General features: G+C 54.7%; 2 protein-coding genes across 3 annotated transcripts in view; one reads left to right on the top strand and one right to left on the bottom strand.

Annotated features, from left to right (window-relative positions):
* MAST3 (microtubule associated serine/threonine kinase 3) overlaps positions 1-7,973 on the bottom strand; it is a 38,229-nt gene extending 30,256 nt beyond the window's left edge. For both annotated transcript variants that reach the window (XM_075548958.1, XM_075548965.1), the window contains exons 1-2: positions 7,925-7,973; positions 2,665-2,696 (exon numbers count right to left, since the gene is read on the bottom strand). In XM_075548958.1, the coding sequence (XP_075405073.1) occupies positions 2,665-2,696; positions 7,925-7,963 (71 nt within the window). In that variant the 5' untranslated portion in view covers positions 7,964-7,973. The remainder of the gene's footprint in view (positions 1-2,664; positions 2,697-7,924) is intronic.
* A 7,706-nt stretch (positions 7,974-15,679) lies between these two features.
* IL12RB1 (interleukin 12 receptor subunit beta 1) overlaps positions 15,680-15,748 on the top strand; it is a 29,216-nt gene continuing 29,147 nt past the window's right edge. Inside the window, exon 1 of the mRNA XM_075537861.1 lies at positions 15,680-15,743. Within this exon, the coding sequence (XP_075393976.1) occupies positions 15,680-15,743 (64 nt within the window). The remainder of the gene's footprint in view (positions 15,744-15,748) is intronic.

Raw genomic sequence — 15,748 nt, 5'->3', positions numbered from 1 at the left:
AGGGAACGGGGTCCAGGCCACCGAGTCTGGGTGTCGAACAGGCCGTGAGGGCCAGACCGCTGACGCTGACCGCAGAGGGCTTCCTGGAGGCGGCGGCGCGTGAACAGTGACGCGCGGGCCCACTTGCATAGACCCCCCCATCCCCCTCCCGCCGCCGCCTTCTCCCCGGCGCCCCAGTCCCCCGCCCCGCAACCCAGCACTCACTCGAGGGTCAGCGCCGGGATGAGCAACTTGTCCCTGCGGGATTTCATGCCGAGGCCGGGGCCGCGTCGACACAAGGGCCGGAAACTGACACCCTTTGCGCGGCTCGCTACACCCGGCCGCGGCACGGACCGACGGACAGACCGACTGACCGACGCGGACGCGGGGACGCGGGCACGCCTGGCGGGCGCGGCAGACGCGGCGCGGGGGCTGGGCGGCCAGGGGCGCGGGGTGCAGGCGTTCTCCGCCCCGGGGCGGGGCTCAGGGCCCGCACCTGCGCGCAGGCCCGGGCGGGAGGGGACGGGGGCGGGGTGGGGGGGGATCTTCGGGGGCCACCCCCTGCCCGAGACGGATACGGAGGACGAGGGGTCCGCAGACGGAAAGGAAGGTGGGGTACAGCCGCCTAGTCCGCAATGGAGCTCGATATCTGACCACGCCCCCAAACCCGCCCCAGCCCCGCCCCCGAGAGATCTTTGATCTTCAAGAGACACACGCCCCAATCCCTCCTCTGGTCCCTGCTCCCCGGGTCCCCTTCAAGTCCCCAGGCACACCTGAGGTGGGGGGGGGGGGGACCCAGCTGGGTGTTATCACAAGCGGCAGAGAGGGGACAGAACCTAGGGGAGTCTTTGGTTCCATCTGCTCCCTTGACCCGGGACTTTGCCCTCTGAGATCCAACTGACTCAGCGAGTCGCTCACCACCACCACCACCACCACCACCACACACCACCCAGCCCTGGCAAAGGCCGGTCAGGGCCCGCTCTCTGGGCAAAGTCCGAGCACCATCTTTTGGACTGGTACACTTGGCACTTGGGGCCCCTTCCCACCAGCTGTGCCACCCCCACTCCAGCAATCTGCAGCTGGTCCAGGCCACTCTGACCCCAGCCCTAGCATGACTCTCAGCCTTCTAAAGGAGATGGCTACGCATTGGGCTGCGAACCACCAGGTCTGTCAGAAACCACCAGCCGCTCGCTCGGCTCTTCGGGATCAAGACGGGGTTCTCTCTTCCCATAAAGAATTACAGTCTCAGAAACTCACAGGGACAGTTGGCACTGACTCGATGATGACAGTGTTTTCTGTTTGTTTGTTTGCTTTTTAAGTTAGAATCCAGAGAGGAGCACTAGCTTCCTGTAGCTCACTCTGTTCCAGCAGCCAATCCAAGTTGATCCCAATATCCCAGTTTTGCCTATGCTGTTCCCTCTGCTGGAACGCTCCCTCCCCAGCCCACCCCCCCGCCCCCCCGACATCCCCCCAGGGGCCAGCTCCTCTTTCCTACCCCCTCTAAGAGGTCTTCAGATGGTTCTGGTTAAAACCCGCCCCCTCCTTTCTGCCTCTCCCTTTTCATTTCTTCCCCAAGAGCCCAGCAGTTCCAAGGAGCCGATGTCTTGCTTTTTCCCCCCCCCATGCCTCTGAGACCCTCAAACCCCAAACCAAAGCAGTCACTGCAGGACCCAGAGGATTTTCAGTGGCTGTGTTATCACTCGGAATCGCCAGGCCTTTCTTCCATGTCACACCTGTGTGACCTATGAACCATCAACCTTTCAAGCAGTAGAGTACAACCCATTGATACCAACCAGGGACGGAGACCACCAGCCAGCACCAGGCGTTCCCTCCCGCTTCCTGGGCCACACTTTCCTCATCTGCAAATGGGCAAAGTGTTGACCAAAATGTTCTCTGCACTTTGGGGAGTTCATACCCCCTGGCCAGCCCTGGTGGCGGAGTGGTTGTGTGTCAGGCTGCTAACCACGCGGTCAGAAGTTAAAAATCACCACCCGCTCCGTGGGAGAAAGATGAGCCTTTCTACTCCCATAAAGCGTTAGTGTTAGTGTTAGACACCCACTGGGGCAGTCCTAGCCCGTTCTATAGGGTCGCTCTGAGTTAGCATCAACTTGATGGCAGTGAATTTCTTTTGTTCATTTGTTTCGTGCCCCAGAATGGGCCCCTAGTAGCACAGTGGCTAAGCACTCAGCTGCAAACCGGAGAGTTGGTGGTTCTAACCCACCAGCAGGTGTGTGGGCCAAGTGGTGGCAGTCTCCTGCCATAAAGAGGTACGGCCTTGGGGACTCACTCTGTGGGGCAGGTCTTCTCTATCCTATGGGGTCAATAGGAGTTGAAATCGATGAGGCGGCTTTGAATTTGGGGTCCGCACAGGAGGCCTGCCAGCTAGTTCTGGGATACTGGGGTTGGAATTTTATACTCTGGATTCCATCCATGTTTCCCCCTTCCAAGCTGGAGCTCCTTTGAGCTGCTGCTAGAGGCCCTTTGTGTCTCAGTTTCCTCATTTTCAAACTGACACCTGCCCCCTAGGGAAGGGCCAAATGAGGTCCTTTGAACCCCTCCAGGCACGATCCAGGCAAGTAGTGCTCACGAAGAACACGCTCAAGTCAGTTGCTACTATTGTAATCTCTGCACCCAGAACCTCGGAGCCCCAGCCAGCCCACCAGTCCACCAGGCCCACCAACTCACCCACGTCCCCGGCGTGGCAGGCTCAGCTCCTTCTGAAATGAGATGGAAATGGGGTCATTCCCAAGGAAACATGCCTTTTACACCCTCCTCAAGTTCCCCCCCCATCCCCGTCCCCCTGCCCCCAACTCCCACTTTATGGGGCTTCAGATATGCTTGCTTCCTGCTTATCTCACTCACTGGGCTCAGTCCTGCCTCAGGGCCTTTGTCCGGCAAGGACTTCCTTCCCTCCCTTCAGTCCTGGTTAAGTGCAGCTCATCCCGCTGCCTGTGTGTCTCCTCTTCCTGGAAGCCCTCCCAGACTGCAAGTCAACCTCCTCTCACCCAGTTCCTACTCCACCTGCACTAAAGCAGTGGTTCTCAACCTTCTTCAGGCAGAGACCTCAGTGGTGGGGACCCCCAACCATAACATTATTTTCATTGCTACTTCCTCACTATCATTTTGCTACTGTTACGAATCGTCATGTCAATATCTGATAGGCAGGATGTATTTTCATTGTTACAAATTGAGCATCATGAAAGCATAGTGATTCATCACAAAAACAATACGTCATTCTGTGTTGTGAATTCTTTATTTCTAATGATGAATCAAAGACATTTTGTCTTGAAGCATGGAGTAGCATCGGACAGAGTTGTCAAGCCAGGTACTCGTATGTGGGCATTATCTGCCTGTGGGCAGACCCGCCTGGAGACAGATAGAGGAGCGGTGTCTTGGTTCCTAAGGCCACTAGAAATATGTGTTTTCCGATGGTCTTAGGCGACCCCTGTGAAAGGGTCACTCAACCTCCAAAGGGGTCTCGACCCACAGGTTGAGAACCGCTGCACTGAAGTCATGCTGTTCCTTAGAAGAACAAGCTGTCCCCGGCTGGCGCAAGCGGTGAAGCATTCAGTGCAGTCAGTGGTTATGCTGGAAAGCGGGCCAGGGCTGGCCATCTGCTTCATGAAGTCACACCTTAGAAACCCCTAGAGAGTAGTCCTACTCTGCACACTGGCACCGATCCACGAAAGAACGAATCCGGTCTTCTTGTTAATCAAGAAGTTCGTCAAGAGCAGCGGAGTCCCAGTTATCTGTTGACAATAGGCGTCTGTGTTCCGAAATGGGCTCTCCCCACTCCACTCTGCAGAAACGATGTTATGTTTGGGTCCTGGGTGGCTAGTGGGGCTTAGGGTACTATGCCGGGGATCCTCCTTTTGAGACCCTTTTAGAGCTCAGGGAGCGAGCCTGCACCTCCCCTAAGTGGCCTCAACACATACAGGGCGGAAAGCTCAGCTTGGGGGTCCACCGTGACCCCGAGGGTGTGATTTGCTCAGAGTCTGGGAATTCTCTAAGGCCATGGAGCACAGGTTTAGACTCTGGGGACCAGCTATTTGTCCCTTCCTGACCTGCAACCTTGAGCAAGTGACTTGTGCCTCGGTTTCTCCATCGGAAATCTGAAGGGAACATAGGTGGTATCTGGGAAATTTTTGTACCATTCACTAGGAGTCAGAGAAGCCGTTTTTTTTTTTACAAGCCAGGGAAACTGAGGCGGTGAGGGAAGCCTGCAGCCCACGTCTCCCCGTGGAGGCAGGGCCGGGAATCCGACGCTTTGCCCTATCCCACCACCACGGGGTGGCCGCGGCGGGGACACTGGACTATTTTTACCTCTGTGGGCCTGGGGCTGCCCACGTTCTGAGCGGGGCGTTCACCATGGCAACCCGTGACGTCAGCGGCCCCCGCAGCCAATCCGAGGGGGCCGGAAGCCGCCGGGCATGGGACAACGCCTACAGGGAGGGGTTAGCCGGGTCTGGGGAGGAGGAGAGGGGTTGGCAGGGATGAGTGTACATTCGGAGAGGCCTGACCCCAGCTATCTCACATGAAGGAAACCAAGTCATTCGGGGTGGGGGTGGGGGGGGTTGGCCGCGAAGGCTGAACTCCCACCTTAAAAATCACCCTGTTTGCTTGAATACCTCTGAGGTCAGAGAGCTCACTACTTACCGCACAGGACAAGAAGTCTTACTCTGCAAAAACTACCATCATTAAGATCGCTTTCTGCCTCCTGTAATTGCTGGGGAACCTTATGCCACTCCCCACCCCCTCACCCACCCTTGGGACTTGACCCCTCTGTGCCTCAGTTTCCTCATCTGAAAAGCAAATCAGTAGAGGCCTGGGAGCACCTGGCACTTGGAGGGGTCTTGACTACGATTTTGCGAGAGTATTCATAGCCACCCAAATGCAAAATGATGTCAAGTGGCAGAGGGAGGGGAGGGGAAGCCGTGGACGCTGCACCAGGAACCATCTGCTTCCGCCCACAACCCCCTCTGTGCCAGCTGTTCCCCAGGGGGAGGGGTGGGGATGCCGACCCTCGGAACCATCTATTAGCAATAATATTTACAGCATCTGCTCTGTGCACAGTCATGCTGGGCAACACTATCTCCTTCCCCAAGCCTAGCTCTAAAGACCCCAGTCTGAAGAAAGAGGAGCGGGCTCGGATCCCCAGACTGGAGGAGTCAGGAAGAGAGAAGGCTGGAGGTACCAGGGGTGCAGGGTGGGGGCGCCCTCCTGGATGAGGTGTCTCAGAACTAGTGCCGCAAGAGTAAAGATGTGGTGGTGACAGCCAAACGCATAAGAGGTCAGGTACGGCCAGAGAGACCGGAGGGAGAAGTCAGCAGAGGCCATGTTACACCAGCCTGGGGGCTTCCTGGAGGAAGAGGTCAAATGGAACTGAACCAAGAGGAAGCAGGGACCCCCCCCCCCCACACACACACAAGCTTTGGCCCTTCCAAGGAGCCTCCACAGCAGCAGGGGACAAAGTCCAGGCTCTGCCAAGACACAGGCTCTGGCCTCATGCTCCAGCCCGGATGCCGTTAGGGGATCTGGTGTTTTTCAATCTGTCTTCTGTCTTCCTTAAGCCAAACCAGGAAGAACCAGTCCCTAGCTCTCCCCCTGACCCACACCCAATGAGAGCCCACGGCCCCTGGGGCTAGGACGTGTCCAGGACACAGCCACCACACTCTGATTGTCCAGGACCTGCAGACCTATATCTGGATCAGCACTGGACTGGAGTCCCCCTCGCTTTCTCAGGCTATTATGCATCGACTGACTTTGGGCACCTTCAGAGGTCAGGAAATATGATGGGCCCCAGCTGGTAGGCTCACATATCTGATTGGCTGGAGTGCTCCCAGGACAGTTAGGGAAAGCTGGAGTCTGCAGTTGCTGCTCGGAGACCGAGGCCCTCAATGCCTGGGCACCCACCCTCAAGCACCTGGTGGGGTTTGAACTCCTGGCTGTTCCTTTTTTGCTCCAAGCCTCAGTTTCTTTTTCTGTAAGATGGGGCTATTGATGGCATCAACCATACATGCCTTTGGAGTTATCAGTTCAGATGTGCACTTTTAGTATTTTGGTGGTGGAGGCTGTTAGCTGCTGTCTGGTTGGCCCCCAGCTCCTGGTGACTCCATCCCTTCCCACTTGGCCCTCTGGTCCAGGCTCCTCCTGGCCCTCGGATCTTCATTTTCTACCTCACTCTAGCTCCAGTCTCCAGATCTGAGTGTGTGTTGTCTAGTCCAGCACCTCCATTGCCACCCATCACCTTAAAAAGAAAGTCTCCTCTCTTCAAAGGGCGAGGGAGAGTTAAGTTAGAAGGAGATGGCCAGCCTGGATTCAATCCTGATTGTCACCTACATACACTCTGCGAGACCTGACCAAATGACTACACTTTTCTGAGCCTCAGTTTCCTCTTTTGCAAGTTGAGGTTCAACTTCCCACACCCCTCCTCTGAGCCAGGCCCCACTTCCTGACGTCAGTAGCACCCCTGCTTGCTTCCCTGGAGGCGGTTTTCTTATTTTAAGAGGCCGAAGGCGGGGCTCAAGTCTAATTGGGGATCCACTGGGCTTGGGCACCTCCTCCCCCCAACAACACCCCCTTGTTCTCCAGTCCTACCCAGCCCCCTCCTTTTCACCCAGGCTACCCACCCCCATCTCTGGCCTTGACCATGCAGTCTGATCCTCCCCCTGAGCTAGCTGCACTCTCAGCTGCCAAACCTGCAGCCCTACCTGAGCCCTCTGGGCTCCCCACCTTTCACTGAGTTCAGAGCTCCACAGGGGCAGCCAACGGGGGATCCAGGGCCCTCTGTCCCTCCACGCCAGTGCCAACCTCACCCCGCGCACCAGACTCTCTCAGCTTCTTTCATTTCCCCAATACACACTCCTCCCCTAGCCCCGGCACTGGCAGACGCCTGGGTCAAGTGTCCCCTAGGGCTGTCACAGCTCCGGAGGGACGCTTCGATGCGGACCACTGCGTGGGGTCGCTCTTGCTCAACCGGAGCGCTGAGACTGAGACTTCGCAGTCTCTCCCACCCGGCACATAGCAAGTGCTTCATAAACAGCTAGGACTCAAGTCAATGATGGATCCCAGGTTCCCCGTCCGCCCCGTAAACCGAGCAGCTGCTCAGGGACGTGGTCCAAGTCCTAGAGGGAGCCAGCCAGAACTTCTGAGTTTCTTTTTCACAGCTGGGGAAATTGAGGCTGGGAGAGATCAAAGAAGTCACCGCCCTGGGGGTCAGGCAGTCCCCTGCTGGCCTCTGTCCACCTTCGTAATGCCCGGGGAAACATAGCCTCCCAAGAGGCTGGTATCAAAAAAGCGGGGTCCTATGGCAAATGGGGACCCGGAGACGCAAGAGTGCCCCAGTTGGCCTGTGCCCTGAGGACCAGTTAAGGACTGTATCTCCACTGGAGGATGCACGACCTCTAGGAACTGGCCTGCACCCTGGAGCCTCGGCTTCCTATCTGACCAATGGACACCTGAGTGTACCGTCCCAACCTCCTCAGGTTGCCCTAAAGGTGGGCTCAGGCGGGGCTCCGCAGCGACTCAGCAAAGGCACCAGGCAGGGATCGATACATGTTGATTAATATTAGTATATCATTAATAATAGTATTGATATACTGATGAACATATGGCGTGCTTTCAGGCAGTTGTTGATTTTATTATGAGCTCACCCTGGCGGGGCGGGGGTGGAGTGGGGTGTTGAAACCCTTCACCCCGGGTTTCCCCCCGCTGTGTTCGGAGCCTCAGTTTCCCCATATGTCAGACAGGAGCATCTTTCCCTCCTTCCACAGAAAAAGCACTCCCAAGGGTACGCCTAGGGAGCGACCGAAGCGCCCCCAACCCTTGACTCAGTTTCCCCGCACCTCGCGGAAGCCCCGCCCCCGGTGCCCAGGCTGCGTCCTCGGGGCCGCGCCCTCGCCCCCGTCCCCGCCCTCCCACCCCGCCCACGGCTTTGGGGCCTCACCTGGAGCCCGCGGCGCCGCAGGAGGCTCGGCTCGTCCATGGCTCAGGAATCCGAACAGTCAGCCCGCCCTCGGCCCCGCCCTCCCTGGCAGGCCCCGCCCCTGGCGCCATTGGCCGCGGTCAGCTGACGTCTTCTAACTCCGCCCCTCCGGGGGAGCCTGGCTGCGAAGGCTCCGCCCCCATCCAGTGGGCCGGGCCTCGCCCCGCCCCGCCGCGCCCCGCCCCGGAGGAAATAAACATTTTACAATTCTTGCTCCTGGAAGCAACGAGTGTGAACAGCCCCATTTTGCAGATGAAGAAACTTCTGAGACTCAGAGAGGCTAATCCAGGCGCCTTCCTAGTCGTCCAAGCTCCAGAGGGAGACAGCCAGAATTCTTATTTTACACAGAGATCATAGGATTTGTCACCCGGGGTGTGCGCAAGTTTGAACCTGGCCTCGGGGCTTCAGAACTACAGAAAGCTGTCCGACTGTTTTCCAAAGCAGTCACCTAGATACGGTTTGTATCCGCATGGTCTGCGGTTCGAAACCACCAGCCACTCCTCAGGAGAAAGATGGAGCTTTCCACTCCTATAAACAGTCTTGGAATCCCACAGCAGGGTCGCTCCGAGTCTGCATCGACGAGATGGCAGTGAGTTCAGAACAGGGTCACAGAGTCAGAATCTCCTGAGAGCACCCAACAACCTGCCCTGCTGGGCACAAACTGTAGAGTGCCCCGCGGGGAGCCCCAGGTTGGTGGTTGGAATCCACCCAGGGGTGTCGCGGGAGACAAACCCAGCAGTCGGCAACCAAAAAGTCCCGTCTTTGAAAACCCAGCGAAGTTCTAGTCTGCACACACGATGTCGCCAGAAGTCAGACTCGACGGGCACAACTGACAACCACCAAACCCTGCAAGTGATGTGAATCATTATGTATATGTTAATATAACAGTTCAAAATACTAATGCCAAAATTCAGGATGAGCTGAATAATTTTTTTTTAAATAAATATAATCCAACCTTGCTCTTGCTCAATCCTGCCTCACCCACCTCACCTGGTCCCCCAGCCCTTGGTCCCAATAGTATAACTTAGTTTACAAAAACAGCTGATGTTTGCAGTTGCTGATTTTTAAATAAAAAAAAACATTTTTAATATAAAAGAGCAATTGTATATTAAAAACATCCCAGCCCAGTCCAAATCAAATCCATAAGTCTGATATTAGCCCATATGTCCAATATCAGTCTGTAAATTCCTCTGCATACTCACTCACTCATATGCAATGATGCTGAATGCAGGAAGATCACAGGTCATTAGGTGGAAAGTCTTGTGGATCCAGCGGTGGTGAAAGCATATCAGCGCTGGCAGGGGTTTCCACATGGCTCCTCCAGCTCCAGGGCCCTGGCTCCATCAGCATAGCTCCATCTGGCTTGTCAACATGAATCCCTCACAGGGAGTGTTAAAAAAAACAACACATTTTATTGAGTCTCTTACAGCTCTTGCAACAATCCATACATCAGTTGTATCGAGCACATTTGTACAAAAGTTGCCATCATTATTTTCTAGACATTTATATTCTAATGAGCCCTGGGTGTCAACTCCTCCCCAGCCCCCACTCTCATGGCCCCGTGGTAAAATGATAAATTATTAATATTTTCATATCTTACACCAACTGCTGTCTCCCACCCCCACGGTTTCTGTTGTTTGTCCCCCTAGGGGGTGGAGTACAGTTATGTGTCCATCATCATGATCGGTTCCCAATTCCTCTCCTCCTCTCTCTCCCTCCCTTCCCCCTGTTGCTGATTTATGCTTTCAGGATGATTGAGTTCCACCTGAGGTGTTCGATGGTAATGCAGCCCCACCTCGCCCCACCATTTGCAGAAGGGGAAACTGAGCTGGGGGTAGCCTACGGTCTCATTATGGCACCCCTCTTATCTCTTCCACTGGGATTCCCAGGCTCTCTGCCTCGGCAGGTGCTCTAGGCATCTCCACTGTTCACGAGCACTTTGGGGTACAAACTTAGGGTGGGGGGGGCCTCAGGGGTTCAGTAGGATCTTACCAACTTAGGTTTGCCTAATTCAGCAAACACGGGATGCCCGGTTTAATCAATTTTCCCATATGACTTTTTAATTGCGATATAATTCACATTCCATAAAATTCACCCTTTCAAGTGTACAATTTAGTGGTTTGGTAGTGGTGTAGGGGTTCTGCGTTGGACCGTTAACTGCATGGTCAGCAGTTTGAACCCATCAGCCACTCCGAGGGAGAAAGAAGAGGCTTTCTAATTCTGTAAATAGCTGCAGTCTCAGAAACACGCCTGGACATGTCTACTCTGTCCTACAGGGTCGTTATGAGTCGGCACTGACTCAGTGGCAGTGAATTTGGGTTTGAATTGAATGGAACATTGATGGAGTTGCCCAACCATCCCACTAATCTCAGAGCATTTTTATTACCGCCTGTGGTAGCTGTAGAAATCGTTTGGCAATTTGAGGGTTAAGAGTGAAAGGGTGGACCTGCCAATCAGGTGATAGCCAATCAGGCCTCTGTGTGCACGTGGCCTTCCCCTGAGGATTCTGGGAATTCCTATTTTTCCTCCTTGGAGCGGCGAGACACATTCTCTCTCTGCTCACTCCCTTGGAGACGCTCTACTGACAAGACACATGGCACTAGGCTGAGAGGCCCCGTGCCCTGGGAGCTGGAGGAGCCACGTGGAGAGCCCTGCCAGTGCTGAGATGCTGCTACCACCACTGGATCCACAAGCCTTTGCACTCACTGGTCTGGTTTTCCTGCATTCACTGTCATTTCATGTGTTTTGTGAGTCTGAAGAGGACTTTATAGATTGGTATCAGACATATGGGCTAATATCAGACTTATGGACTAGATCTGGACTGGGCTGGGATGTTTCCTCAATATTCAACTGTTCTTGTATAGAAAGCTCTTTCCTATGCACAGATGAGTCTCCCTGGATTTGTTTCTCTAGTCCACCTGGGTTAACACACTGTCCCCCATCCCCAAGAAACCCTGTACCTATTAGTAGTCACTCCCCAAACCTCAGCCTCTCTGCAGTGGCCCCATAACCACCACTTTGTTTTCTGACTGTGTGAATTCTGGGCATTCCATATAAATGGAGTCATACATTCTATGATCTTATGTGTCTGACCATCATGTTTTCAAAATTCCCCCATGTTGTAGCAGGCACCGGAGCTTCTACCCACGTTGACCTGGTGAATCGCAGTGGAGCCTTGACTGGTCCTGCCCTATCCTGACCACACGGGTATGTCTGAGCCCTTCACCCATTTTCATGGCTGAGTCAAGTCCCTGGGGAAGGACATCATGCTTGGTAAAGAAGAGGAGCAGCCATAAGAGGAAGGCCTTCAACAACATGGACTGATGTGGTTGGAGGGGGTGCCAGTGCCCCCCACTAATCACAGGTTCAATAGACGCAATTGTACGGTTATTATATATAAAGATTACATTAAAGTCATAAAGATAATGAGAGATAGAAGAGAGATTGAAGTAATGCAGTCAGACACAATTCATGGTAGCATGCTCACCTCCTGGATGGCCATGATCCTACCAGCCAGGTCCACACACAGTGCCGAGGTGAGGTGGGGCAGGAACCCAGCAGGATGCTCAAGGACCACGTTTATTGCTAACCAAGGGTTATATCTACTTAGGGGGGCATGATTATAGGTACCCACACGTCACAGTAAGGGGCAGTACAGTAGGCATACACATCATAGGAAGGGGACGTACAATGGCATAGGCGTAACAGGAAGGGGATGAACTAGGGGTGTGCACATGATAGAAAGGGGAGGAACTAGAGGGATACATGTGACAAGATGGGTGAACCCTAGATTCATGATGGCGGCCTAACCTTGGTCACCCTTGGGTGGGTTTGACCTCTCTGGGGTCTCCTACAAGGAAACAGACAACTACTATCCTAATCAAAAAGGAGTGGGCCCTACTTGTTGTGGGATAAACAGTGGTGTCTGCTTGCTCTAGATGGCTGATAACCCTTAGGGAGAAGAACCCCTGACCTACTTCTGATGACCTCCAAGTGTATAGTCATTTGCAAGCAGCTAAGTTTGAGATATATTTGGGGGAGATAATGTGGGAGAAATCTTTCTGTTTCCCACAGACTGACTTAGGGGTTAGGACAATGGGTTTGGACATAAGATTCATGCTCAGGGTGCTGCTGGAAGGATCGGGACGGGGTGTCCTCCTGCTGTTTGTCCACAGGGTCTCAGTGAGTCAGAACCCACTGGGTAGCACCTCACACCAACGACAAGGTCCCATCGGACGGACGGACGACATTGTGTTTTTGCTCATGCTTCAGTTGATGGACATTTGAGTTGTTTCTTGTTTTCTAGCGCTTATGGATTAGGAACATTGGTGTGCAAATTTTATGTGGCCCTCTGTTTTTTCACTCTCTAGGGTGTATCTCTTGGAGTGAAGTGGCTGGATCATAGGGTAACGCTGTTTCAGTCCTGGAACAACTGCTAGGCTGTTATCCAAAGCAGGTCCCTGAACTACATTTGAATTTCAAATAAACAATGAGTACTTTCTTTTTAAGTGTTTGTCACACACGGTTATGCAAAAAAAGAATGTGTGACTTATCTGAAATTCAAAGTTAAACGAGTATCCTGTGTTTTATCTGGTAACCCGTCACCAGGTGGGCTTCAGGTTGTAGCTCACATACCCTAGGTAATGGGAAGCTCCCCTCCTGTCATGGTCCACTATCCTTCTCTGACTGGTCTGACTAAAATCTCTTTTTGGGTCCAAGCTGGGGTGAGCATGTGACCCAGCACAGGCTAATCAGTCTTCCGCTCACCTCAGCACTGTGGTGATTCATTCCAGTTGGGCATGTGACCCAAGTATAGCCAATCAGAGCCTTTCCTGGGATTTGGACTGGAATTTGCAGGAATTTTCTACGAGTAACTAGCATGTCTGGGTGGGACAGATGAAAAGCTGGTGGCAGGAGAGTGGCCAGAGATCTAAAATGCTCCTGAGCCTCCTGGAAAACTCCGACATCATTTCCCAAACTTCTCTCCAATGATTTCTGCGTGTGCTTATTAAAAAGGGCTTATGGAGTGAGCTAGTAATTTTTTTTCCTTACGAACATCGGCATATCCACCAAAGTCCTCTGGACCATTAGTGAGTGTAGTTGTTGAATGAACAAATGATTCCCCACCCCCACCCCGTGAACTTGTACTTTAACACCCACCTCAAGTGACCCGTAGGTAGCATCAGAAAGTCTTGGTTGAATGAATGAATGAATGAAAAATGGTCTTATTGGTGATCCATGTGTATACATGTGATTGTCATATGAACCAACAGTTCTTACAAACTCCGACTCATCCTTCAATGCCCTTCTTAGATGCCCTTGTGGCATCAAGGTTTATTGACCACCTAGAGGGATGCTGGGCCCTCCTCAGGCCTTAGGTCACAGTCACAGGGAGGAAGTCGGAAGCGGAGAGTGTGGGGGAAGTTCTACAGTTCCTCCTGTCGTGATTTCCGGGGGCCCCTGTGACTTGCTGCAACCTGCCTTCCTCCCCTCCCCCATTCTGTGGGGCCGTGGAAAGTGGGGCGCCCTGGGAGGGGCCCACACAACTTCCTGGAGGAGGCAGCCTGAGCGGGCAGGCGGGCGCACAGAGTGGGGTGTGGTGAACCTCAGGATGAGCTGTGGACTGTGACCCCAATAAGGCTGAAATGCTACCTCCAGAGCCTCTGTGGTCCCCCCCACCCTGCTCACACACTAGCACCTGTGGGAGAAATTTGAGGCCCTCAGCTAGCATTTGAGGCCCTTGCTCAGCAAGCCAGCTCCCCAGAAGAAACCCCAGGTCAGCCACATCCGTCCTGTCCTACCTCTGCCTCAGCTGTATCTGCTACCCAAATTCCTTTTCATTCTATAAATCCTGGCTCAAGGGCCCCCTCCTCCAGGCAGCCCTGCCGCTTCCCCATTACCTACCCTCCCCAGCCTAGCCCTGACCCAGGTACTGAGCACAGCTGTGTCTGGCCTGGCTCCCTCCACCACCCCTCCCTCTCTCCATGTTTTCCCAGTGACTTCTCCAGCTTCTGTGGGGATGGGAAAGGATGGAGCATCCTATGGGGAGGGGGGTTACACCAACAACCATGACAATAATCAGCTGGCAGCACCCCCTCGGACTAAGCCCATGTCACAGGGAGGCAAGAGGGGGCATGCTTTCCAGGGGGTCCTGGGTGTGGACCTCATTCCTGCTGGGTAAACTGAGTCCCTGGGGAGTGCCCTGGCTCAGGGTTCCCGTCCACCTCGTCCTCTCCAGCCGGATCTTCTGGGAGCCTCTGGGCTCAGTTTCCACATCTGGGAAAGGGAGCAGGCGATGGGTTTCCTGGGCAAGGGGTCCCTGATGGGTCAAGAATGAGGGTCCCTTGTGTCCCTCCTCTGCATGTCTCTTCTGTCTGTTTCTCTCCTTCCCTCTCTCTTTGCCCCTCCCCGTCAACCACAGACCCGTGACCCCACCCACTCTCTTGCCCTGACCTGGGCCTCTCAGCCCATGAAGGCTGCCCTGTGTAGGGTCATGGGTGCCTGGTCCCGCTGTGCCAGGCTGGGGACACTGTCACTTTGTCCCCTGGGCAGCTCTGACCTCATGCTCCGCTGGGCGCCTGATCCTGTCCAGCCCAGCTGCCACTCACTGGACCCCGTGCAGGAGAAGCTTCCTCTCCACACGGTGGTCCCTGCCTGCCCAGGTCTCAGTGTCCCCACCTGCTTCCCCTCTTAGAGAGACCCTCAGCCCTCCTCGTAGCCCCCAGAGCCCTGCGGACATTTAAAAAACTGAGGTGAAATTAGCATGGCAGCCACTGTGCCTTTTTAAGGCCCACCATTCAGTGCTAGTAGTACAAGCAGGACCTCGATTTCGTTCCAGAACGTGCCCATCACCCGCATGGAAGCTCCACGCCCACTAGCTGTCACTGCCTCTGCCTCCCTGAAGCCCTCCCTGAATTGCTCATTGCCAGCAGGTCGGTTCCGGTAGGTGGCGGCCCCTGAGCGCATATTAGAACTCCCCCACGAGGCTCTCCTTCCGAAGCGCGTCGCCTGGTCTTTCTTCCGAGGTGTCAGAACCACCAACCTTCCAACCAGGAGCTGAGCACTCTGTCCCTTCCCACCACCCAAGGACCCCCTCAAGCCATCGGCAACCCCCACGCCGCATTCTGTCTGCAGGCACTTGCCCGTGCCGGACATTTCAGCTCGGTGGGATCAGACTGGACATGGCTGCAGTTGACCGCTCTCAAGCAGCATGATGTTTTACAGGTTCATTGCCAGCATCGGCTTCTCCGAGCTCAGTTTGGGGACATGGCTGACTGAGGAAGAGATTCTAAGAAAGGCCAGAATCCAGGGTCAGGAGCTGGGGGCCAGAGCACCTCAAGCCTGGAGTTTGGGCATCTTGGGCTACGTTCTGGTACTTGTCAGATGAAGGGATTTGGACCTCCGCGCTGCTGGCTCTTTGCCATGTCCAGAGAAGGCTGAGGCCTGCCCACACAGCCGCCAGAAGCTCCCCCGGGCCGGCACAGGGTGTCCAGGTCAGGTGGGGGCTGTGGTGGAGAGAAGCCTCCACCTCCAAGCTGACTTCCTGGGTTTCTCTTTCTCTTTGACTTGTACCACGAGGGACGCTTACATCTTACTTTTTTTTTTTTTTTACTTTCTTGCTCAGCTTTGCATGTGTTCCGGGGTGGAGGCGGGTTGGCGGGGGCCTCGCCGGCAGTGCAGGAGCTCACCTGGGCTGTGGGCTCCAACGTGAACTCAATGGGGTGGCTGGAGATCAGGCTGGCCCTCCCCATCCTTCTTGTCCTCGCCCGTAGGCAGAGCGGTGAG

Source organism: Tenrec ecaudatus, chromosome 1 (genome assembly GCF_050624435.1).
Source record: "Tenrec ecaudatus isolate mTenEca1 chromosome 1, mTenEca1.hap1, whole genome shotgun sequence".
NCBI lineage: Eukaryota > Metazoa > Chordata > Mammalia > Afrosoricida > Tenrecidae > Tenrec > Tenrec ecaudatus.
Note: the sequence above shows the minus strand (reverse complement) of the source record. Positions and strands in the feature narration are given on the sequence as shown.